The 26270-nt window shown below is 29.6% G+C and overlaps 3 protein-coding genes across 9 annotated transcripts; 1 reads left to right on the forward strand and 2 right to left on the reverse strand.

Moving 5' to 3' along the window:
* The first annotated feature begins 5156 nt into the window (after positions 1-5156).
* Positions 5157-9828, forward strand: LOC107893155 (vesicle-associated protein 2-2). 5 transcript variants are annotated; one of them, XR_001682746.2, is made up of 10 exons: positions 5157-5321; positions 5915-5995; positions 6339-6409; positions 6503-6584; positions 7511-7626; positions 7703-7885; positions 8124-8489; positions 8814-8891; positions 9318-9409; positions 9486-9599. XR_001682746.2 is itself a non-coding variant. In XM_016818078.2 (9 exons), exons 2-9 carry the CDS (start codon positions 5947-5949, stop codon positions 9645-9647), a joined length of 1107 nt encoding a protein of 368 aa, XP_016673567.1. In that variant the 5' UTR covers positions 5157-5321; positions 5915-5946; the 3' UTR covers positions 9648-9828. The 5 variants fall into 5 exon arrangements, 4 of the variants coding, with proteins under 4 accessions (XP_016673567.1, XP_016673569.1, XP_016673568.1 ...); XM_016818078.2 differs by lacking the exon at positions 9318-9409 and having other exon boundaries at positions 9486-9828; XM_016818080.2 differs by lacking the exon at positions 9318-9409 and having other exon boundaries at positions 8130-8489; positions 9486-9828.
* Positions 9697-11651, reverse strand: LOC107893156 (E3 ubiquitin-protein ligase SIRP1). Its single transcript, XM_016818082.2, has 2 exons — positions 11536-11651; positions 9697-11270 (listed from the first exon to the last, which is right to left on the reverse strand). Exon 2 carries the CDS (start codon positions 11254-11256, stop codon positions 10240-10242), a length of 1017 nt encoding a protein of 338 aa, XP_016673571.2. The 5' UTR covers positions 11257-11270; positions 11536-11651; the 3' UTR covers positions 9697-10239.
* Positions 11652-22183: 10532 nt separating this feature from the next.
* Positions 22184-24540, reverse strand: LOC107937087 (uncharacterized). 3 transcript variants are annotated; one of them, XR_005907811.1, is made up of 3 exons: positions 24235-24540; positions 23328-24082; positions 22184-23170 (listed from the first exon to the last, which is right to left on the reverse strand). XR_005907811.1 is itself a non-coding variant. In XM_016869908.2 (2 exons), the coding sequence occupies exons 1-2, from the start codon at positions 24235-24237 to the stop codon at positions 23762-23764; spliced, it is 324 nt and encodes a 107-aa protein (XP_016725397.2). In that variant the 5' UTR covers positions 24238-24523; the 3' UTR covers positions 23158-23761. The 3 variants fall into 3 exon arrangements, 1 of the variants encoding a protein (XP_016725397.2); XR_005907810.1 differs by having other exon boundaries at positions 22185-23047; positions 24235-24539; XM_016869908.2 differs by having other exon boundaries at positions 23158-24082; positions 24235-24523.
* Between the last annotated feature and the right edge of the window lie 1730 nt (positions 24541-26270).

The following is a 26270-nucleotide window of genomic DNA, read 5'->3' on the forward strand; positions in this document are numbered from 1 at the left end:
TTTCTTGTTTATAATAAAAATGACCAATCCATTTATTATAGGATGGGCCCATTTTTCCAAAAAAATACATTGATCTTCCATTAGAAAAAATAATAATAACCAATCTCTATATTAAATAGTTTGGTCCTTTTTCATAAGAAAAAATTGTTAAGAAAAAGTAGATTTACTTATTAGGGTTTTCCAATGGAAAGTAATTAGAAAATTTGTGAAAATAGGATACATTGAATTTTGTTTTTTAATCCAAATAAATTTCATAAAATTTAAAATAAAATATGTAAATTTTTATAATTGTTATATTGTTCCTTTTCTTTATATAAGTTATCCAAAATTTACAAACTCTTTTGAAAAAATGTAACAAAGTTTATGAAGTTGATTCCCTATTAATTTCAATGTGACATTGAAGTGGGAAATTGGAAGACTTTCGCATAAAAAAATTTCAACTCTTAAGTTAAATTTTTCTCTTTTTTTTTTTTTGCAAAGTAGTATTGAAGATTGGTTTGCAAGTTCATTCTCCCAATTCTCGTATCTCTTTTTTCGAAAATTATATTAAAACACAAGAATTTATTAAGAAGATATTTATTCAATTTTATAACAAATTTATATACATTATTACATTTGTATTAATTTTTTTATTCGTTTTTAACACATATGTTATTATATAAGATGGCCTGTAGAAGTAGAAGAAAAGGAAAATTTGTAGGGTGATGAATTTTTTGAAATAAACTTTATTTCTAGAAAGGAATTTTAAAGAAATAAAAACTCAAACATCAGTTAATTCTTGAGAAATTGAAGAAGATAAATACAACTTATCAATTGATTTAACAGAAATCTCAATACTCGAAATATAAATAATGCTTTGGATACTTTACTTGTGTTTTTTTTTCTATGGTTGTTTGGTAATGTTTTTTTTTTATTATTATTCTAAAGCTATGCTTCTAATTATTAGAAGATTTTCAGATGGGATATTTAGTGAAAATCCTCTTCTATGCTTATTGTTAAAATGATATTTTGGTTTTTTTTTCTAACAATATCCTGCATGTTAATTTATGTCTACGAAAAAGAATTGGTCACGATAAAAATAAATGCTTGAATATGGATATGAAATTATCTGTAAAAAAATTAATTTACAGTGAATTTGAATGGATAGTGTGTTTATTTGTAGTTAGTGTAAAAACAGCAGTAACAGTAAAATTAGATACTGTAACGATAATGTAGCATAAGACAATATGTAAATTAAACACATCGCACCATACGTTACCATTCATCTAAACTCATCTTTAATAGTTAGTATGGCACATTATATAGATTGTGCTATTGAGGAAAACACACGTGACTCGGTTAATTATTTTGGATGCATAGTTGGAATGATTGCCCCTTTGAATGCCAAGAATTGAAATAAAGTTTATGAAAAACTTGGGAGCTAATGTGAAGGAATGTAGAGGTAAAATAACATTTATTAGTATTTAAGCACTCTATCAAGGTAAAATAACATGACAGTTTACTAAGTTATGAATTTGGTAATATTTTTTTAAAAATTATAATTAATATTTTTATGTAATATTTTTATTTTTTTCATATTTTTATATCATCTTTAAATAAAAGAATAAAAAAAATTTAATCCAAAGATTGAACACATGTTCAATATTATTAAAATACAAGTTCATTATTATTCCACCTATATTCATTGTTAAATAAACTTTTTAAAAATATTTTTAATATAAAATATTTAAAATTATTTTCTTTCACCCCTATCGTGAGTGTAATAAAATCTAATATTTATTAAATAGTGAGTATTTGGTACACTGGTAGTATACTTTTTTTATTCCACAAGCAACCTTAAAAAAAATTACATGTGTCTTTTTTTAAAAATATTTATTTTTTAATAGTAACTATACCTGTATAGGATATTTGTCAACCCATTGACCCTATTTGTAGAGTCTAAAAACTCCACTGCTAATATACCAAATAATTTCCCCTTAATAAAATGTTTAACATCAAGTGGTATTAGGTTTGCTTACAAATCCTATATAAGGCCAAGGTTGGTGGTTCGAGCTACGACACACTTAGGTACTTCCATAATCATTCACATGCCCAACACTAACACTTATTCCTAGTCTTGTAGATATTGGTCTCCACCAACCGAGGCATTCTAAATACTAAGCATTTTAAATTGGCCTTAGTCCTATTTCTCAATACTAAGCATTTTAAATTGCACCATTTACTTTTTCATAAGATTAAACTCATCAATGATAGAATCTATTGAAAATTCTCAAGGTATTTTTTTTTCGATGTATGACACCAAGTAAGTTGAGAGAAAATCATCATCGACAGAATCAACACCTTACCAAAGGAAGATAATTCCTTAGCAAGACATACAAATCATTCTCCACTTGTCTCAATCTCGGCATCAAACTCATTTCTTTTTCTCTCGACAGTGTTTAGCACTTTAGTAGGGAAAGATAATTCATTAACAAGACATACAAATCAAAATACAAGAAAGTCGCTAACTTAATATATATAGTATGGCCAAATCAATTAATTCTGAAATTTGGCTTGAAAGTCTATATTAGGCTTCTAAGTTTAGTCTTTTAAGGCTCATCATATATTAATATTTTATTATTATTATTTGGTCAATGAAGTGAATGTTATGTAATGTGGACACCAAATATATGATAATTTATATATAAAATTTAAAATTTTAAAAATTCCAAGGGGTGGTTCGCACCCCCTTAGGTCCATCCTTAAACCAAGGCACCTTATTTGTGAATCATACACGGCTTTTCATGGAAATCGAAAAACAACACCCAATATGAGAACCATTCTTTCAATTGTTGACAGATCGAGTCGATGTCAAAAAAAAAAAAATTACCTCAATCAATCAATTTCGTGTAAATATATCTAAAACGTGGAATAAAAATTTGATAAAATATATATTAGGTTTTCTTCTCTTGTAAGTTTAGCTTCTATCTTAGGTTTCCTTAAACCTGTATAAAGTTTAATTGTACTGCTTGTCCTATTACCAATATATATATTTTCAAAAGAAAGCATCGCATTATTAGGCACTTTATTGTAATAGCACCACCTTACTAGAGGCACCACATTCTTAAACAAAATCTACACCTCAACATCATTATTTTTTTAATCATTGTTTGACTTCATTTGTTGTATCTTTTCCTTTTTCAATCATTTTCCACTATTTTCTAATTCACCTTTTGAGGAACTTTGGCTTTTTTTAATCAAACTTTTCACCCCCAAATCCCTCCTTTATCATATATATATATTATTTTCCTAATGTTATAATTATATTAAATTATCATTTAAATTATTTATAGTTTTTTTTATATTATATTCACACTGTTTTCCAAATTACGAGTTACAACTTCTAAATAAGATGGAATAAGGTAAAAATATAATAGAGGCCATTATATTAAGAGTCGAATTACATTTTGTTTCATCTATTTTGAAAAATAAGAAAATCAGCCCTCATACATTAGACCAAAGCGTAAATTAATCATTCTGCTAAAAATTGCTTTCATTTTTACTTTTAAAAATTAGTCCTTATATGTCAATATGATGTACACATGATACACCATGTATCTTTATTTGGTTATTTCGTCAACTATATTATTTTTTTAACAGTACAATAAAACTAATTTACTCTTTGAATTAAGATACAAAAATTAATCTATTTATTTTTTGAATAAAAAATAAAATAAAATCTAATTCATAGAAACTTCCATACTACTTTTACAATAAAATAGCCTGGTTATGCAAAGACTTAAAAAGGTATTCCACCAAAAATTTAATAAATTAAATTGCAATGATGACAATAATGATATACGTGTATTTCAACTTAAATAGCTAAAACAATCTGTTTTATTCATTATTATTTTTTGTTCACATACAAAAAAATGTAAATAAATATTTACGAAAAAAGTTTCGGTTGCTTTATTGTTTAATTTAAAAATATATTTAATTGAAACATGCAAAAGAAACCATTATGAAAATGTTGTTTAATTTAACTTTTAACAAATCACATATTTTACTAAAAAATATTAAAGAAAAAGATGCTCGCTGAGTATTTAATATATTTTATTTATTTTATAAGTATATTTAAAAAAATTGATATTATTTTTTATTTTTAAATATTTATCCCATATATAAATATATTGTCACCCTTTTTAGCATGGCGTTTTAGTTTTTTTAGAATCCCAGCGTAAGGTTAGATTATTTTTTAATTTGATTTTACTTTGATTGAGGGTTTTATTATATATATATATATTTAGCAAATTAGTTGAGGTTCCCAATTATTTAACAAAATAGATGATTTGCGCCAACTTCAAAATCGGCAGCTCCAGATACCAGCTTCTAATTTTTTTTTTTCTTCTCATCATCACAGTCGTAACCTGGAGCCTCCAACATTCATCAATTTTGAGTGCTTTAATAAAAAAGATGGCATCATATCATCAATAATGCTTGAAAGCTTATAATAGTTTTAAATTTAAATAAAAATTAATATTTTTAATTCAAAAATAATAATTTTTAAATATAATTTTAAATTGAAGGGAATGAATACAAAATTTGATAAACTTTAAGATATAGTCTAACTCCCACAAAATGATGATTCTCGCGAAATTCCTTCAAAGCATCAATTTATATAACAGAAACAACTCAAGCCAAAAAAATGATCAAAAGAACAGAATAACCATAAAAAAACACTGCACGAGAGGTGTTTAAGTAAATGCTATCAATTGTATTCACTCTCATAGAATACATGATACAACAGATGATTTACAACTGAGGATGAGACTTTCTATTTATAGTTGAGTTTTCCCAAATTCAACAGTTTAGCTAACTTTACATCAACGGACGAAATGAAGCCTATCTTTACAATTAAGGTATTTACCAACTTTATATATTCAAATTAAATCTAATTTTAGATATTATTCTCTGCAATAATAAAATGTTAATAATAAAATAAAATACTTTATTGTTTAATTTTTTAAGAATTTATTATCCAAAATTTAAGTCATACGGGCCGGACCTCTCGGATCTAGTAATTGGGTCGAAGACAAATCTATTGTGTAGTACTCGCCCACCCGTGGTGTGGTGTGGAGACGTTTATTGTACAAAGTACCGAAGCCCCGCTCTTTTTCTTTGTCTTTTTCTTTTGGTGATCTTTTGCTTTTCTATGATCGTCTTCTTAGCCTTTTCCTTTGTCCCCCCATTTCCATTTCCATTTCCATTTCCATCTCATCCTTCATCCTTCTCTCTTTCTCTTACTCTCTGAGTCTGGACTGACCTTCTGTTCGTTAAACCCGGTAAGCTTTCGTTCTTCTCTTCTCTTTCTCATTTTCCTGCTGAATTTCATGCACACTGGAACTGGAGACCCCAAGTCGATTTGACTGCCCCTTTCTCCATTTTTTTATCTCCGGATCCACTTCAAACAAGGCCATATGATGTTGCCTTTTTCCTTGAGTTTAAGCTCCAGTCGGTACCGAGTTCGTCATAGCTCTAATTTTTCGCGCCTGGAGTGAGTTTGAACTCACTATGATCCGTGTGTTGGAAGCCGACTCATTGTTTGCTTTGACAATTTTAAAACCTGTTCTGGTTTTTCTACTTTGATTTCAAATACTCGTCGCCTCGGTTGCAACGAACTGGAATCTACCTTATTCTTAGTTTGGAATTCAAACAGAGTTGCTTCGAGTCTGATCTGAGTCAAAGTACGTCAAAGCTCGAATTCGTTCGACTTTACTCTCTCCTTTTAAAAACACACACACATATTTTTATCAGTGTTTTTAAAATATCGAACACTAATTCGGATTTGGCCAAAAAAAAAACGGATATTTTGATAAATCAAAAGAGAAATTAGCTAATCATTATTGCTAATTAGTATGATAATTATTATATGCAGATTAAGATTTGGATTCCAACTGAAGAAGGAAAATGAATACGCAACTTTTGGAGATTGAACCAAAGGAACTTGACATCGTCTGTGAGTACATAATTGCTTGACTGCCACTTCGTTTTTATTTAATAATAGTTAGATTAAGACACTTTCAATTGTTATTTTTTTAAATTATTAGAAGAATAATCAATCTTTTATTTTTTTAAATCATTTTGTAGTTCTTTACTTCTGTTTCTTTACCTCTATTTATTATTTTGTAGAAAAAAGGTACAATATACTCAACAGAGTAAAGAAAAAGGGGTGCTTTTAGCAATTATATTTGAATTTCTTTCCGCACTTATTGTGAAAGTCCGCTAATAATAAATGGTATTTAGTTTAGCTTTGATGTTTATTTATTTGTTTATTCTTATTAAAAGTTAATTTTTTATAGTTATTCTGAAGAAGCCATGCTCCTGCTCCGTTAGACTCACAAATAAGACTGACCAGCATGTTGCTTTCAAGGTTTGAACCTTGAACCAGCGCTTTTTGCATTCCTTTTTCTTTTTAATAAAATTTACTGGATTCCAATGTAATTGGAGCAATGCTATTTTGCAGGTTAAAACTACATCTCCTAAGAAATACTGCGTGCGGCCTAATGTTGGCATTATTATGCCCAAAGCAAGATGTGATTTTACAGGTAAAGACTTTTGTACCGTATTGTATATTTTTTCTTTTTGTTCTGTAATGAACAATTTCAAAATTTAAGTGTAGGAGAGTAATCGAGTCAAGTTTAGCTCAAGCGGTAAGAAGCTCCAGTTCCACTTAAAATCGAGGCTTGAAGTGAGGCTCAAGCTCGATCAAGTTTACTTTTAATGCTTGAGCTCAAATATTGAGATAGAAGCAAACTGCTCAAGCTCGCTCAATTAGGATTGATTGTGCTGGTTTACATAGTAAAGTAAGAGTTTGATTCTTGTACACAACTCCAAATTTGATTAGTGGTGCCTGAGTTAGGCTCTTGAGCTACTTGTGTCAAGCATTGGAATATTTGAATCTAGCTTGCTTGATAGCTCAAGCTTGACTTGATAGTGATTTTGAGGCGAATTTGAGCCTAACCCGTATAACTTGTAAACATAGATGTCTCACCTACATCCCTACTTAAGTTTCCTTTAATCTTATAATGGCTCATAACTAAGGTGTTAGTAGATATAAGGTCACCTGGCTGAGGGACCGAACAGGTTTTAATGATTTTGCCTTCTAGGGAAGTGAATGGAATGGGATAAGCCGATAATACTAAAATTTGCAGTCTTTTAGGTGCTTTAAATGCTCTGCATGTGTTGTAGTTGTCTAGTAGCTGGTTTCTCTTTCTATCTGATAATTCATGATTAATTTCCTCAGAATGCAAATATAATGAGCAAACAAAATCAAATACTTGACAATCTTGATCTTCAGAACAATCTGCCATTGTTCTGCCTCAGTAACTGGGCAAGTGAATCAAAGTTAGTGATGGAACTTATAAATAAAAGATAGTACTGAAATGTCTCGTATAATGTTCTTTACCCTTTCCTTTTCTTCCCCGTGCCATACTATATATTCTTATCCTTTTTTGGGGTACTTTTTATTTAGTTATCATGCAAGCTCAGCGCGAAGCCCCTCCTGATTTGATATGCAGAGATAAGTTCTTAATTCAAAGCACAGTTGTCCCCGTTGGAACAAATGATGAGGACATTACATCTGCCACAGTAAGTGATTTGTCTGCTCTGCTAGTGCTCTATTTGAGAACAGTAAGTGACTTTTGCCCATTCTTTTGCTCGATAGTTTGTCAAGGACAGTGGAAGATATATTGAAGAGCACAAGCTTAAGGTTGCTTTTATCAGCCCGCCTCATTCGCCAGTATGGTCAACAATTAATGGGACCGTGAATCAGGGAACAGATTATGATGCTTCAATACCAAAAGAGCCAGAATTCAGTAGAATTGGGATTCATGCACCATTGCAGACGGTTAGATATGCGTTGTCTACTTTTGTTGCCCTTTTAAGTTGCTTCAGTTCTAACATACATTACACGTGTGTATACACACATATGAACTTGTATGTGTGGTTGCATTATCTTTTACAGGAAAATATATATTCTTTTTAATCTGAATGTGAACTTGAATGGAATTTTTGTTTGTATATAGTTAAACTTGAATTCCTTGATGAAGCTTATACCTAGCACCTTTATCATTGTTTATTTTCAGGGACAGGTTGCCAAGGTTGAGGAACCAAAGATGATAAATTTGGAAGATTTAAAGCCAACAAAGGATGTAGGGTTGAAGCCAAGAAAAGATATTAATGATGACTTAAAATTAACAAAATACGCCGAGCTGAAGCCAAATAATAATTTTTTCAATAGCAAGGAGTTAAAGCCAGTGAAAGATGTGGAAGTAAAGCCAAAGGAGAATGTTCTTGGTACTGAGGAATTTAAGTCTGTGAAGGAAAAGGAGTTCAACGAATTGAAGGATGGTGAGGTGAAAACATTGAAGTCCGTGGAGGAGCTAAAGTTTGCCAAAGATGTGGAGGAAATGAAATCAAAACTGACCGACCTTGAATCTAAGCTAGGCGAGGTAAGAGTACTTATAAGATAAAGAATGATGCTCCATGCTTGATACTTGATATTGACAGTTTAAAACAAAAGTTTGAGTTATATTTTGCCATCATTAGTTTCCATATATTATCTTGTCTTATGTTGCTTTAGACTCTTCATTTTGCTTTAAGTACCTGTGTTAGACGTGTTCTATGCATATTTAAAAATTGATATGGAGATATAACCCTCCAAAATATATGACAAAATTGAAAACACTGTGTGGGATATATACCCTTGTACAAGTAACATAGCTCCTGCCATTCTATTAAGTTTTAGTAAACACCAATGGTCATTTCCTTTCCAGGCTGAAGCTACTATATCAAAACTGACCGAGGAGAGGAGGTTAAGCACTCAAGAGCGAAAGACCTTAGAAGAAGAGCTGGTAAGTTTTCTATATGTGCGTTGTTGTTCTAATTCTTGTTATATGTTCCCAATCACTGTTTAATAATGGACAGTAAATTCTCATTTAAACTTGGTTGGTGTGGCATTTAGATTTTGGACTGTTATGATGAATGGTCATCATGTGTAGTTGTGGACCCTGGAGTGTCTTCTCTTTCTTAGAATAGACCAGTGTCTATTTCATAAAACGTGACAATCTTTCTGTCTTTTACGTCCGCAATAAATCCTCTTTTAGACCACTGATCTATGGGCCTACTGCAGCACCTATATAGTCCATCACTTGATGTCTATATCGAGTGGAATAATAATCCGTACTTTATTTTTCCCTAACATATCTGCGTTTGATATCCATGTTTTGGCATACTTTTCGGACATATATTCACCTTTTGAGTCCGGATAACACTCTTAGCATTCAGTAAGGTGGAAACTCAGCAAGAATTCTTAATCGGCAAACTATAAACCAATTTTCTGTGGAGTTCCATTAGATTACAGCAAACCAATGTATGTTTTAATTTATTATGCGAAAACCCTTTAAATTTATTGACAAGAAGCTTGATATTACTAATATATGATGCAGGCGTTATTGAGGAAAAAGGCAAATATAAAAGGAGCTAAAGTGGGATACCCTCTGTTATTTGTTTGGATGGTAGCACTCATCTGTGTCTACATCGGATACTTGTTGGCACCATTGACAAAGAGCAAGGCATCCATGTCAGATCTTTACCAGCAAATGCAATAATCAAATACGAGATTAGCCCATTGATTCGGTAACTGTTTTACTTTTCTTATTTTGTTTATACTTTTTATTTTTATTGTCTTAGTATTGTAATTCTTGTGGAACTTTTATCGAGCAAATGCTAAGTTCTTGTTGAGGATCAAATTAGATGTTGAATTCATGGATGCAAGTTTTTCCATCAAAATCAACTTCTCATTATATTGACGAATTTAAGTGTTGAAAGTCTAGTTTTACACTGATTTAGGTAAATAGATGCCAAATTTAGAGGAAATTAATTTTTTTAATTAATTTTTCTCAATCGCAAACAAAGAGAGTAGATTATGTTTTTCAGAATGAGTTCTCACAGATGAATATTTGATCAATTCATCCTTTTGTCTTTCAAATTTTTTGAATCAAGACTTTATGGATACAATACATAAACAAAATCTATATATATATATATATATGTATATATTAAAAAAATAATAAATTTACAACATCAGCAAAAAACAAAAACCACCAAAATACAACAAATTATACAGCAGAAACTTCAGGTTAGGCCTCAAAAAGAATATTTAAAAATAAAATCATCCGAATTGTGAAAGAACATGTTTAATCAATTATCATCTGTTTGAGCTGCACTTGAACTTCCAGGCATGGCTTCCAATGAAGCACTTGAAGAAGCAGCATTTTGAGATGAACCTGATAATGTTAATAAACCCTCAGAAGGCCATGGAATTGGTATCCAATACCTTCGTCTGTTCCCCACCCTCCCACTACTTTGGCCGGTGCCATTCTCGTCCATCTTTTCTTCGTCAGAAGGCAGCCGGAAGCGGCAAATGGGGCAAGAGCTATGAAGGTCCAACCATGGAGTAATGCATCCACCATGGAATTTATGTTTACATGGCATCTCTTTTGCTTGACTTCCAATCTCAATTTCTTCCAAGCACACACAACATTGTAGATTGTCATCTATGGTCACATTTGGCATTGCTTTCACTGCTTCTTTCTTTGCTGGTGGGTTCCCATGGCGGTTCGGATCATTGTCTGCTAAATACTGTAACAAAAGATCCCAACCAGGTCCCATTAAGTAATCACTAAATGAAATGGTTGCCCTTGGATTTGAGCTTTGTCCATGGTTGAAACCAAATGAGCCTTGAACAATCAATGCCTCGTCATTAAAAGGATCGAATAAGATCATTCGACCGCCTCGATCGGAACCTTCGTTCTCTGCATTCTCCGATTCGGTTCGAATATCTTGAAGTATCCGAATACCCGGACCCAAAGTCCTCCTCCTTCTCCTAGTAACCAAGGATTCAAACTCTCTACCAAGTTCGTCATCCATGGCATCATTGCCATCATTGATTTGGGCCCTGCCTGTGATTCGCAACTGTGAAGAACCTAAACCACCAATCAAGCCAAGCAAGATTGGACCCCAAAGTAAAAGATTGTTGGTTGAGCCTGCTGAATCGTTTCCGCCATTGTTGTTGTTGGAGTAAGGTGTTACGCTGGTGATTTCTTCAACAAATCCAGATTCACAAAATGGGCATTTGATCTCAGGTTCCATTGTTGGATTCACCATCTGAGAACAAATGTAACACCAATATCTACCTACTAGCATCCTATCCCCCATCTTTCTCTTTCAATCTACACCCAAAATTCACAACCAAATAAATAAGAATTAAAACCAAACATGGGAAGAAAAAAATATGACACAGAACTGAGAAACAATAGAATTAAAAGGAAATATGATACTAGGAACAAGATTAAACTTGAATTGTTCAATGTTAAGAACATCAAGAAGAAAATAATACAATTTTAAAGAACAACAAGACAAAGATATATTTTTTAAGAAACTGAGATAAAAATTATAAGAACATGATTAAACCAAGCCAGGACTTTTTTTTGGTACCTTTCAGACAGAGGAAAAGGAAATGATATGAATTATTATGATACGAAAGAAATCATGAAGTGAGTTTTAGAGGTAAAAGAATGGGAAAACAAAAAATCTTTTGGAAGGTAAATTATTGTGTTCAATAGTTATTTTACCAATCATTTTTTGGGGGTTCAAAAGTTAAATGTCAAAAAACAGTTAACTATTTAAATATAGAGTTTTTCTTACAAGGAAAATGTATAGGTCATATCGGTTGGTGGGATTTCAGTTTTTTGAAAGAAGATAATTTAGAACCTCTAATCTAACATTTTTGGGATGTTCAAATTTCATTTTTCTTACCGCTACAATTAACTCTTCCAAATTTCGAACTCTTCTTTCAACTTCAATTTTTTTTTTTTGTAATTTTAAAGTTTGATAGTCGATTTTATAATCATAACCCAAAATTTCAAACTGATTTAGTTTAATATGGGTTTTCTCGGTCAAAATGATGTTTGCTAAGTATGCTTTTAGTATATTTTTGATATGTTTGAATGTGTTTTGAATAGGTAGAAATGCTTGGATTTGATACCTAAGAAATGGTGTTTGAAATGACTTGTTTTTTTAAGTTATTTTGGTTGCACACGACTTGGGACACGATCTACCACACGGTCGTGTGCCTTATTGATTTGTAAGTGTAGATGTTTCCACACGGCCTGGAGACACGATCGTGTACCCCTATCTTTGAACTGTACACGGTTTCACCACACGGCCGCGTTCCTGAGCACATGACTTGGCCACATGGCCTGTGACCCATGTTTTCAAATTTTTTCACGTTCTTCTGTTTTGTTTCAGAATAGTCATTGTTTGTTTCCAAACTATTTTTAAGGTTTCGTGGACCCGACTTAAGTTCTATTTTCACATATATGCTTTGAATATTGATTTATGATGATTAAATTGAGCTCTGAATTTTTTTATTTATAATTGAACTGAAATTTTAAAAATGTTGCAAATTAATCCTAGTTAAATTCTAGATGGTATTGGAGCATACATAAGCCCGTATATGATATGAGAAATGGCGTATTTGTTAATCATAACTTGAATTGACTATGTTTGGATGATTTTTGTTAAATTTGAGCAATAATTATTGTTAGAGTGGTGACCCAAATTCTTATTAAAATAAAATACAAGTGGTGAGATAGGGGGATCTATAAGGGCGAAGGCCGAAGGCCGAAGGCCAAAATGCCAGAATTTACTTCCTCTGTTTTATATTGATTTGAATAATGTGTTTCAACCGTACTCCATTACTTGTATTAGATGTTGATTAGAATAATGTTTTCTAACTCTATAAATAGATGCAGTCTATACTCCTCGTAATCATTCGAATTCAGCATAGTAAATTTTCTTCTCTTCTGCCCGTGGTTTTTTTTCCCGAAAGAGTTTCCACATAAAATCTGTATATTCTATTTTTTCTTTCTTTCTTTGCGATACATTACCATTATTGACATTCTATTTTAACAATTATGCATTTATGAAGTATTCTTTGTTTTTTTAGATAATCAATATGATTTTAATGTGTTCTGTTACAGTTAAGACTGTAGCATTCCATAACTCGGGTCCGACGATCGGATCAGGTTATAAGTGTTACAAAGGAAGCTATGTATCCCACATTGTTTGGGCAGATACATAATGGGATAAAATAGTACACATACTTAATTTGTAAGCCAACAAAGTGGTAGCCAAAAGTTTAGGTAGACCGACTAAAGCCTTCATAGGAGAAAATGTCAATCCAAGGCTGAATGATCAATAGAGTCCACCAAAGAATAGTGAAGTCTAGAAGTCTTTCAAGACCATGAAACACAGTAAGGATCTTGTTGATCTACCAAAGGTAGAAACCTTTAAGAAATACCCGAGCAGGAAATAGTATGTCGGGTACCACATGTCTAATGGAGTATCTTAGAGGAATGGGCTGAAAGAGCAAGTACTATGGTGCTGCAGTGTTGGCATTAATTTTCCAAAGAAGTGAATGTATTATATTATGGTAATGACAACAGTTATGACTATTACTTGGGTAGACGCCAAGTGTCGCCAGCTAGAAGTAATGAATACGAGTATCAAAGATGTGGAATACTGAGAGATGGGGAGGGAGAAAGTCCCATGAGGAACATGCTTAGGAATAGACCAGGGTCTAAGTCTACCATTAAACGGCTTAGAGGGCACAAAGCATGAGCCTTTCCAACTAAGTTCCCAAATTCCCCTATGAAATTCAGAGAGTAAAATTTTGAGCCAGCAATTTAAATTTCTTAAGATTTATGTTGTCTTACTCGCAAATTTGTGTATAGATCTCACTAAGTTCTCCTGAACTTACAAAGTGGCTATTTGAATGCAAATTTAATAAAGAATCAGAAAAATCAAGAGGAACGAAACCAGACACCATTGGAATTAAGTCATGCGAGGTAGGTATTCACATATATAGAGGGGCATTAACAGAGACCATGCCTCAGGGTTGAAGTTGTCTTAGTCTAAATGGGATCATATTGTAAAATGTAAATAACTATTAGATCATTTAAAAGAGTTAGGTTGTAAGAAATTGGAACTAATATGATGTGTGTATAGATTTTACGAAAAAAAACTTGAGGCATAAGCTGTCTGTGGATGTATTCAGATTTGAATAAATATGTGTGTTATGTTATTTGGTTTGTTGTGGCATCTGATACTGGGAATTGGCGATTAGGTCGAGCAAAAGATATTTACAATTTCAATAAATTTTAAAATATTATTTTGTTTTACTTTAAAAAAATATTGTTTTATTTGTATTTAATAAACTATTCTCATCAAATTCACATCAACATAAAGTGGGAATTAGTTTAAAATAAAATCAATAAATTTCATAGATAATAATTATAGGTTAAAGACTTATTTAACTACAAAAATAATATAAAGACTTGTTTAAACAAAAATATAATAAATTAAGGGTTTTTTTAATATATTAACAATTTATAAACTATAAAAATTATTTTGATTCTACCAAAAAAAATCTCAAAATTAGTTATTTCATGAAAAATACTTGACTAGTGGGTTGTATTACGAAAGGCAATTTATGAATAATTAGTGATTCCATAAATCCCTTTTATGTTTTGTCGAAAAAATCAATAAAATTATAAATATTATTATTAACAAAAATGAACCTTGGAAGATGATGTTGAAGTGGAACGCCACCACACTTCAATGGCATTAATCATATTTATAATAGAGATAAAGCAATTTGTAATTAAAAAATTGAAAAATGAAAAGAAATAAATATATATATATAAATAAAAAAGAAAATATTTGTTATATGAAGTTTTTAAACATTACAAGCAAGGGTCGATCAGTGTACTATAGGAGTATAGTGAATTATTTTAAAAAATAAATATTAAAAGAGCACATAGTAATTTTTTAAAACTTCTTGTAAAATAGAAAAAAATACACCGTGAATGTACCAAATATTAAACCCAAATAAAAAATAGTAAAAGTATAATTAGCTTTTTATTTAAATTTTATTTAGGAAGTTGATCTTAAAGGGCTTATGTGATTCTATGTGTAATAGGCCAATTTTGGCCTGGGCCCGAAAAAATAATAACCGAAGCCAAAGGATGCAATCGGTCAAAAACAAGCCAAAAAGAGCCAAATTGAAAGACAATCATTAAATTGTGGCCAAATCAAAAGGATGGGGAAAACCAAGGGGTTATCAAATTTTGTTGACTTGGTAAAAGGCTAAAAATAGAAAGATATTATTTTTATTTTATTTTATTTCATTATTAAATTAGTTAGGCTATTTTTAGTAAACTCGTGTATATAAATAGGGGTATTTTGTTCTTTGAAAAGAGGGAGAATTACTTTTGGAGGACTTTTGGTATTCCTACTTCAATTTGGAATTTGATTATTCTCTCTTTTGAGTCTTTTCCTATTTCCATTGAAATTGAATTATTTTCTTTTCTCTTTCAATTACGTGGGAATTTTGTCCATTTCATTTCAATTTCTTTGTTTTTCTAAATTCGTCCGATTGCTTTTAGCTCTTCTGTTTTAATTTGTTTTGCAATTAAGTTTTCATAATTCTTAATTTTGGCCCTAAAATTTGTTTTGGCTACATTTTGGTCTTCCTTAAAGCTGTGTGTTTTGGAGGGTGGAGATTATTTTCCTTTTGGTCCCTCCTTGTTATTCGCACATTCAAATTAGTCCATTTTCTTTTATTTATTTCTGATTTGCCCCAGAATTTTGCTTTAAGGTTCGATTTAATCCTTTTTTATTTTCGCTATTTTATTATCAAATTAACTAATTTAATATATTATTGCTATTATTTTTATGTTTCTATTTATATTTATTTTGTTATTCTAATACTATTATTATTTATCTAATTTTTATTTATCTATTTATATTTCTACTATTATTATATTTCTATTTATTATATTTTTATTTCTATTTAAATACTAATATTATTTTCATTATTACTTTTTTTCTTATATATGTTTTTTACTCTTGTTATTAACATTCTATTTATTTATTTATTTATTTTACATTTTTTTTATTATCTATTTTAACTTTTTATATAACGCTCATTTCAATTTTATACATTATTTACTTTAATATTTTCATATATTATGCATTGCAAACTTTTTTTACACATTATATATTTTGAATTGTTTATATAATATTTTTAAAGATTTTTATACATTATTTTATCTTGAATGGATACTAATTTTTTTTAAATTATTTTATTTACTTTAGATCGCTTTTATAACATCCATTTTAAATCTTTTTTATGTATTATTTGCTTAGAATTGTTTTATATTTTATTTTAGATTTTCTTACTTTGTATTTATTTGTTATTTGTGATTTATTATTATAACTTTTTGTTTTTGAATTATTACTTTGCGTTGTGCATTATTATTCCATCGCATTTTATTCGCTTAAAGGATCGTGTTTTAATAGCATTTAAGTTGTAAAATCATTTTATTCAAAAGTTTTCAAAATAAGGCAATACTCGGTATTTGGCATCTTCGAGAAGATTGTGGCCTAACTTACTGGGTTCCAATTTTCCTCGTTGAATCTAAGTAACCAGGTACCCTTTTTCAATCAAAATGTATAGGTTTCAAATAAAAGCTTATTCTCAGGAATTCGAGGTGTTGTGTCTTAACTCACTGGATATGACATTTTGTATCCCGAGATAAGGATTTCTAAAAAATACGAAAATATTTCGTGTTTAGAAATTCGAGAAATCGTGCCCAATCGTGTTGGGTTTCGATTTTTCATTCAACCGAATAACTGAATATCCTTTTGAAATTTCGTCCATGTTCTCTTAAATTAAAACGAGGCAATATTTTGTGTTTGAAAATTTGAGAAATCGTGCCCAATCGTGCTGGGTTTCGACTTATCGTTTGACTAGATAGCCAAATATCCTTTTGAAATTTCAAATGCATGAGTTTTGGAAATTATAAGATGATCTTGTGTCGAGGGTTTGAAATGTTGTGTCCTATCGTGCTGGATATGATATTTTATTCCTTCTAAGCGAGAGAATCTTAATATCCAATTCAAGTTATCCAAACGTTTTAAAGGAATTGTATTTTAAAATCTTTTTCAAATTTTCAACATTAGGACGTTAATTTATCAATACGGTACCAATTTTGGGCGTTGTGAGGGTGCTAATCCTTCCTCACGCGTAACTGACTCCCGAATCCGTTTTCTAGTTTTTCGTAGACCAAAAACCTTATTTTAATAAACCAAAATGCTTTATTAAAATGATTGATCACAGGGTGACCCGATCACACCTAAACAAAAAAGATTGGTGGCGACTCCATACCTTCTTTAAAAGTCGATCCCCGTTTTTCAAAATAAAAAAATGGTTTCGACACTATGTAAACATACTAGGAGTAATGGTGTAATTTTTAAAGGTATAATTATTTATTTTGTTCTCTTTTACAAAGAAAAATGTCATTTTAATCTTTCATTTAATTTTTGTCTCCTTAATCTTGTAACTTATATTATTAGTCAAATTAACCCAAAATGGATGCAAAAGTTAACATCTATTAACTTTGTTGACGTGACAATCTACGTAAATGAACATTAAAAATTAATTAATTTTTAAAAAATATTTTTTGAATATTTTTAATGATTTGAACAATTTCTAATTTTTTAGAAATAATTTATATATTTTTTAATTTTAAAAAAGTAATTAATTGCTAACTTGACATCTAGGTGAATGCCATATCAGTAAAGTCAATATGCGTTAACTTTTCCATCTATTTTGGGTGATTTGACAAATAGTACAAGTTTAAGGGTTAAAAAGAGGTAAAAAATTAAATGGAGGGCTAAAATAATTTTTTTTTGTAAAGTTGGAGGGCCAAATAAGTTATTATGTTTTTTTAAATTATAAGAAAATAAAAATTTTAGGTAAAAATACCTCTTCAGTCCCTCTCAATTTCGAAATTGATCAAATTGACCCCTCTCAAAAAAATTTGAACAATTTAATCACTGTCAATTTCGAAAGTGAGCAACTAAAGACAATTAATCATGATGTTATGGTTTTGTATCAATTATACAATATTTTGATTGGTATAACAATAAAATTAATCCTTAAAGTTTACACATTCTGTCAATTTGGTCATAATTTAACAAATTTATCCTGCAATATTTATGTAAATATGTAAATGTTGAGGCTGAATTTGTTGAATTTTTTTAGAATAAATGTTAAATGATAAAATATGTAAATATCGAATGCTAAGTTTATTATTGTACCAATCAGATCGTATACAATTGATTGAAGACATTAATACTGTGAATAATTGTCCTTAATTGTTTACTTTTAAAATTAATAGGGATTAAATTATTTTACCTTTTATAAAAGACATGAATTTATTTAATTTCAAAATTGTTGGAAATTAAAGAGTAATTTACCAAAATTTTACACCAAACTTCAATGTTAAGTATGTTTCTCCTCGAGTAAAATAACAAACGGTCGTCCGAAACAGATATGGGCATCGTGCGACAGAGTAAAAGCAATGGAGTGGATTGGTCGATAGTTTCCGAGTCAAAACTCTAGCGGCTTTCAATTTCACCATTGGATCAGCCCCACCCCATAGAAAGTGGAGAAAGAAAAAGAAGATTTTCGAAATTGGATTGTCTTGTTTTTGAATTTCTTTTAAAAAGTTGATGATTTTTTTTTGGGGGGTTTTCATTTTTTTAAATATTATTTAATTATCAGTCTTCTATCAATTCAAATTATGTATGTATATGTGATAACGAAATAAATCATTAATATTTAATTTCAATTAATAAAATCTAATTTTTTTACCAACAGTAATTAGATGTTGAAAACCTTTGGTACAAATATTCAATTATGTAGCTATTAGTACATGTATTAAAAGTAGAAAAGAGAAATTTGTATAAAATGATTAAATTTGTTTAAGAAGATTAAAATAATATGTGCACATATATAACCCATAATTCCACTTTTGTTTAAAAAAAAATAAGGTTTGTGCCTACACCAAATATCAGGGGTGTTGTGTTTGTCAACACAATCTGATTCCTATAATTAATGCTGTTTGTAAAGTTATTCTTCTGTGTGCAAGTTGAGGGGTGATTCCTACATTCTAACCTGTCGCAGGCTATATTAAAATATTATTACCAAATTGGCAGCACCTAAAAGACCCTTTTTTTGCTTGCTGTTGGAAAGGGTTTGAACCCTAGTTTTTTGGGTACATTTATTGACTGCAGTCATTATGGCATTTAAATATACAAAATTATTATTGGCTAGCATATCATGTGGTTCAAAAGCAACTTAATGTAGCAACACTTTCCCATGAACATGGCAATGTGATTCCCATGATAAAAGGTGGAAAAGTTACTTTTCCATGTAGATTGGAAAGTTAAAAAAATATTAAGATAAAACTAACCATATTTTATATTGGTTTAGGGTATTAGTCTATTAATAAACATAAAAAAAAACGCTATTGCCTCCTTCCTGCTACTTGTTTTTCTCTATTAACTCAACGGATTCTTCGCAAGAAAGTTTTTTTTTCCATGATTTTATTTTTTATATGCGTATTTAATCATCTATATAATATACCATTTACATATTATATTTATTTTCTATTGTTTTCTCTCTTTTCCATATATTAATTAAAAATTCAATTTTATTATAGTATTTATGAATATTTACGAGCAATAGGAAAAAAATTAAGGTTTAGATTTACCTCAAACTTATTTGATCATAACATTTTTGCATGATGTACTTATTATTTTTCATATAATATGGGCAAACTTGTTCAATTTAAGCTGTCTGGGAATTGGGAGCTACATCACCTATTGTTTTTCATTCATATGATTTAATTATTTGTAGTTTTATTCAGAGCAATACTTAGAATTAACTTTTTTTTTATATTCCTATAAGTTAGCCTTTAACTAAAATAAATAATGATTTCAAGTATTTTTTAATTTATTCCAAAACAAATTCTATATACACTTAATTTTATATATGTGTTATTATATTTAAAAATATATGCAAAGAAATTAAAACAATTTTACTTTCTATTAAAATTATAAAATTAAAAAATAATCTAAAAATTATCAATTAATATTTTGTTGGAAAAATTATAATTTATGAGTACTTTGAGGCATATTCTCAATTGGTAAAGGTGGAGACTTGAATCATAAAATTATGATTTCATATTCTACTATATGAGGCCTTTACAACGGTATATCATATGTTCAAAATGGTTGAGTGATGAATGAGAAATTGATATTCAAGGTAAGTTACTTGTAAATATTTGTTGAGGAAAAGAAAAGTTTAGATCCCACATTGGTTAAAGACCAAGTGTGAGATGAGTATATATATGAGAATCCACTTGAAAAATAATTGAATAACTAAGCTTGGAACCTTGTATTGTGTGCAATGGTGGTGCAAAACCAAACTTATTGTGTTTTGGGTGCACCTTCATGATGTGGGTGACATGAAATGTTCAAACCGATCAGGCCTAAAATAGGCTTGTAAATATTTTAGCCCAACACAAAATTTATTTTTTTCACAGCAAATATATACAAAATATGATTTAAAAGGACATATATCCTAATTTTATTTGATTCTAATCAAATTGATTTAATTGCACCTTTAATGTAGATTTTGTCTTCTTATACATTAATATTTTCAAAATTCCTCCACTTTGAATGCCTATGATTTAAAAGGACATATATCCTGATTTTATTTGATTCTAATCAAATTGATTTAATTGCCCCTTTAATGCAGATTTTGTATTCTTATACATTAATATTTTCAAAATTCCTCCACTTTGAATGCCTATAAAAGGCTAAGACTTCTTCAAAAAAATTTTAGCTCAATCTCAGTCTCTCCGCAGAGATTATTTTTCTCTCCAAAATTATTCTCTTTTCCTCTCCATATTTCCTAATGTTTTGGTGATAGAAAAAGGCAACGTTTGTTTGTTGATCACTGTAGAGGTGCTACTGCTCCGACTATAGTGTTGTTGTATCTTGGGAGACATTCAACTAACGTTTCTCCAAATACTGTAGGAGCGGCTGAATTTGTCTTAAGGAAATTGTGTAAAATAGGTCTCAACATCTAGTAAAACTCGTTTCTTCTTTTTGATTTTTGATTTTTGTTATGTTATTTATTGATTTTTCATACCTGATAATTTCAATATAAATTATTCAATTTATTTTATTTTATATATATAAATATTTTTTATTTATATTTATATATTTTTGTTTGCTAATGTGTTTTGTCCAACATATTTATTATTAAATATTTAATCCAAAAATTTGTTAAGAATAAAATTTATTATAAAAAGTGGATATTATCTTTTATTTAATATGTTAAATTTGTTAATTATCATTACATTCTTAGGAAAGTTCTTAGTGAACTAAACGCGACAATGTAATTTTTCTAGGATTTTAATCAATACATATATACCAAATGTTGTAAAATAATTTTCTTAATATTTTAGTCAATACATATATATCGGACATTGTAAAGTAACTTTCTTAATAATCACATTCCAAAAATTTATAATCCACTAGAATCATAACATTAAAAAACAACAAAAGTCGGCCAATCAAACTTAAAAAACACAAAAATTTACAATTGAAAGTAAATAAACATACAAAAATAAGAAAGAGAAAAAAGAGAATTACTTTTGCTCTCACAAAATGCTTCATGCATTCAATAAAAAGAAAAAGATTCTCAAATAAAGGGGTCGCCTAAGATCCCTATATATAGGCCAAGTTACAAGAAAATCTTCGAATTATGTAAACAATACATAAAAGTCAAGTGCTTAAACTAGATGGAAACTTTTTGGGATGGGTAGCCATACCAGTTCCTATTCAACCATCTATCTTCGTTTTATTTCTTGCAAAACTCTAGCTTACTTCATGGTTAATGTTGGTATCGTCTAAAAGTATAAATATGATTAATGATGGTGCAATCGATTTTGATTTGTTTTTTTTTTTAAGTTACCAGTCGGAATAAATTATTACAAGGATTAAATTAAATAAATAATTTAATTCAAGTTAATTAATAATTAATTAATCAATATAATTTTTTAAAAAACTTATTAATTTACAGATTGTGAGATTAAAGTGATCTTAAAATTATGATTATGCAAAGAGGCATATTAAATTGTTTATTAAAAGAGCATGCATGTGCTTCTACTTGTGGTGACAACAAATCGTCAAGGGCGTGATAATAAAATTTTGTCCATCGGTAAGAGCAGACATTTTCTAGATTCCTACTTTGCTGAAAAGAATACCAAATCAATAATGGGTGAGCAGTTAAATCAGTTTAAAGAATTCAGTTGAAAAAAAGATAAGAAAATTAAAAATCGACTCATCACAGTCAAAAAATCCTAAGATAGCTCGAGGCATTTTCAGACACTATAGTTACCACAAGTTTCGCCGACACCTTCTCATCTCGAGGATAACAGTTTCCATTTCCAGCCTCCAATTTTTGCAAAAACACTATCATGAACAAAACCAAGAGCATTTGAAAGTACATTTCTATTTATCTCTAATTATTTCTTTTCCTAATATATACATATAGAATCCAAATACATGAAACAACTTAACAAGAATAACATTAATGCACATCTGACATAAGAATTTACACTGAACAGAATTGTATTAGATGTGATTCTCGTACTCAGATTCCAGTCAAATGTAGCATGAATAGTTCTTGCCATGAACCCTTCAAGTGCATATAGCACCAAATTTAGACCGGGTTGAGAAAATTTTCAATAAACTTTAATGGAAGGCCAATTCAAGAAACAAATTTCATGATAGAGTTATATGTATATAGCTTCTAAACATGAGAATTCAAAGTTTTAACAGTGAAAAAATTGGATTTCCCATCAAGGATATTGAAGATAGTTGGCCAAGAGATTCAACACACCATAATTTCTATGCAGATTTAACATTTTCATCTGGTATTGAGAAAACTGCATTTGGGAGCAGCATCTTGTTGGGTTCTATTGAACCACCTCAAAACTGAAATTCCAACACAATGATACCCCTAAAATAAATCAGCACAAGATTTACAGATTACTGACAGATCCAACCAAATCAGTTGACCCCAAAACAACAAATCAGCAGAAAAGTCGAAGCACACCAAAGATTTATATATAAGTGGAAAACCCTGTGGCAAGTAACCAAAATTTCACCACCATAAGCAAAGCAATTACAAAGATACTTATTCAATATCTGAATCTTTGTGTTGAAAGGCAGCAAAGCAATCCACAACAAGAATTTCACATGTAAATCTACCTATACCCATTTATTGTATATAGCTTTACCTCATCTCCTTTTGTTCTTGCAAAAGACCCAGAAACTTTATATTCTGTCTGATCCCTTGCCCGATGACCATCTTCATCAAGCTTCTGCCTCTCTTCTTTTTTCACCATTGTCTCTTAGGCTTTTCTTGGTCAACGTCTGAAATAATCTCAAATAACCCTTTTAGACTTCATTCTTATCTGTTAACTAAGATAAATGAAAGAACAACTAAGGGCACGTTTTCAGAATGTTATTTTATTTAGTCTCTTATTTCGAGAACTACAATATTGAAGAGACAAAATTATGACCACCAAAAAAAAACATAAAAGAGACCAAAAAAAGCGTAGAAACATCAAACAGTGCTGAACTCCCAAAATAAACAAAACATCCATAAGCCACTGGTTTTTCATGCAAATTAAGAAACTAGTTCTAAATTTGCTTTCCTTCATGCTTCTTTTTAATTGGCATTGTGGCCGGCGTGACCTTCGCCATCGTTCAACGTAGTGCGAATAGTATTCATCATAGCTGTCTCATCAAAATTCTGGGCAGTCTCCATGTCGTTATTCGCAATTGCAACAAAGAAGGGCATGAACTCATCAACAACTTTTTGCTTGGCGGCTTCCTTAGCAACCATGTCCTCCTTCTTTCTCTTAAGCGACGCACGCTCCCTACCCTTCTCTCGAACAGCCCTTTGCAACTTTCTCATCTTCCTTTTCTCCCTTCTGTTCCATTCCGACGGAGCTTTCACAGCCATAGCCATAATCACATCTTGATTATCCTGTTTGATTTAAAAAAAAAAAAAAGAAACCAAGAAACTTCATCCATTAACAAAATCTAAGGCCTCATTAATGTAGTTGTTATAGTTGGTAAATGAATAAAAAGCTAAAGAAAAAGGAAAAGAAACTGAAACCGCTGAAATTGAAATCTAACCATAGGAGTATGAGACAAAGATTCTGGAAAATGAACACAAAGGAAAAGCTGAAAGAACTGTGGAGTTCGTTAGTTGTGATGGGAAGTTTGGTGTGCTATTATATAGGTTTTTTTTTTTTCCCTGGTCCAAAACAAAATCTACGCGCTTTCAATGGTAAAAGACGGAAATGGACATGAGAATTTAGGATTAAAACCCTGTTTAGCAACCCAAAGAAGTGTATTAACCCGACATGTGATTTTCATGATGTTAAATGCCCTAGGACGAGTTTGGAAAACCCCTTTTGCCAAACCCCTAAAAGCATTGCCAAACCCCTAAAAACATTGCCAAACAATATTTCTAACTTAAAAAGAGTATGGAAAGTTGAAAATCTTGTCTAAAAACTGTTTTTACTGTTATTTACATTTTTAACTTTTCTTAGAGTATTCATTTTTTCTTCACTTTCTCTTTCAAAGTTCTTTGCTTGGTTCTATCTTTTATTTTCTTCAAGTTATTCCTCTTTTAATTTTTTTATGGGTGAGTTTCTTTTTTTCTTCTTCTCTTTAACTGTTTCTTATGCTTTAGTTTAATTATTTTCTGATTGTTTGATTTTTACAGAAATTTTATAGAAATTGATTGTTTAATTTTATAGAAATTGTGTTGACGATAACACAACCCTTGATATTTAACGCACCCTTTATATTTTTTTCTCCTTAAGCGAAATAATAAATTAAATATTTTTTTAAAAATTTACAAAATATAATATAATATAATAAAATTATATATTAATAAAAAAATTGGGCTCCTTCTAAATTTTTTTTACTTGCAATAAATGAAAAGACTTAAAAAATTAAAAAAAATTCACACAAAAAATTGAAAAATAAAATTTAGTCCCCTTCCAACAGTGAATCTTGAGCAGCCTCACTCCCAAACTACTCCAAGATTGGGCTTGGGTGTAGACACAAACAATTAAAAATATGTTTTGCGTAAAAGAAAGCAGAGCTTACTGTTATATGAGATATATTAAATATATCATTTCAATAATTATGGGTTATACATATATTAAATTTTTATCATTTTATATGCACATATTTTTTTAATCTTCTTAAAAAAAATTAAATTATATAGACAAATCATTTTACTAAAAACTTTAAAATATTTTTAATACAAATTTATCTTCTTATTCGATTCTACTGTACTGAATGATAATTGAATATAGAACAGAATATTGTACCAAAGGTTTTCAACATGTAGGGATGAAAGATTTCATTGTAATTATTGTTGGTAAAAAAATATATTTTATTAATTGAAATCAAATATTAGTGATTTATTTATTTTATCACATATACATATATAATTTAATTCATTTAAAATAATTTGAATTAGTATTAAAAAATTGAATTGATAGAAGGCTGATAATTAAAACAGATGATTAGAACCCAAAAAGAAATCATGAAATTTTTTAAAAGAAATTCAAAAAATTAATAAGACAATCCAATTTTAGAGTTTTGACTTTGAAAGTATCCACCAATCATCTCCACCGCCTATACTCTATCGCGCGATATATGTTGTGAACCAGCGTTTATTTTTTTACTTGGGAAAATGATGCTTGTCATTAAAGTTTGGGGTAAATTTTTGGTAAAATTTTTTTTCTCTAAACCAAATTCATCCCTCTCATAAAAATTAAACTAATTTAATTTCTATTAATTTTAAAAATAAACAATTAAAAATAATTAATTACATCGTTAATGTATTTCATTAATTGTACATAATTTTAATTGGTACAGTAATAAATTTAGCATTCCATGTTTACATATTTTGTCATTTGACTTTCATTCTAAAAAAATTAACAACTTCAACTTCAACACTTACATATTTGCACAAATGTTGTAAGATAAATTTGTTAAATTAGGATCAAATTGACATAATTTGTAAATTTTAAAGGTTAATTTCATTATTATACCAATCAAAATCTTCCGAAATTGATAAAGATTAAATTGTTCCAATTTTTTTGAAAAGGGCTAATTTGACCAATTTCGAAATTGAAAGGGACTAGAGA

Source organism: Gossypium hirsutum, chromosome A13, assembly GCF_007990345.1.
Source record: "Gossypium hirsutum isolate 1008001.06 chromosome A13, Gossypium_hirsutum_v2.1, whole genome shotgun sequence".
NCBI classification, from domain to species: domain Eukaryota; kingdom Viridiplantae; phylum Streptophyta; class Magnoliopsida; order Malvales; family Malvaceae; genus Gossypium; species Gossypium hirsutum.

Coding starts and splice junctions, on each gene's coding strand:
- LOC107893155 (XM_016818078.2), top strand. CDS start 5,947: ATGAATACGCAACTTTTGGAGATTGAACCAAAGGAACTTGACATCGTC. Junction 6,410..6,502: donor ACCAGCATGTTGCTTTCAAG/GTTTGAACCTTG, acceptor GCTATTTTGCAG/GTTAAAACTACATCTCCTAA. Junction 8,490..8,813: donor TTGAATCTAAGCTAGGCGAG/GTAAGAGTACTT, acceptor TTTCCTTTCCAG/GCTGAAGCTACTATATCAAA.
- LOC107893156 (XM_016818082.2), bottom strand. CDS start 11,256: ATGGGGGATAGGATGCTAGTAGGTAGATATTGGTGTTACATTTGTTCT.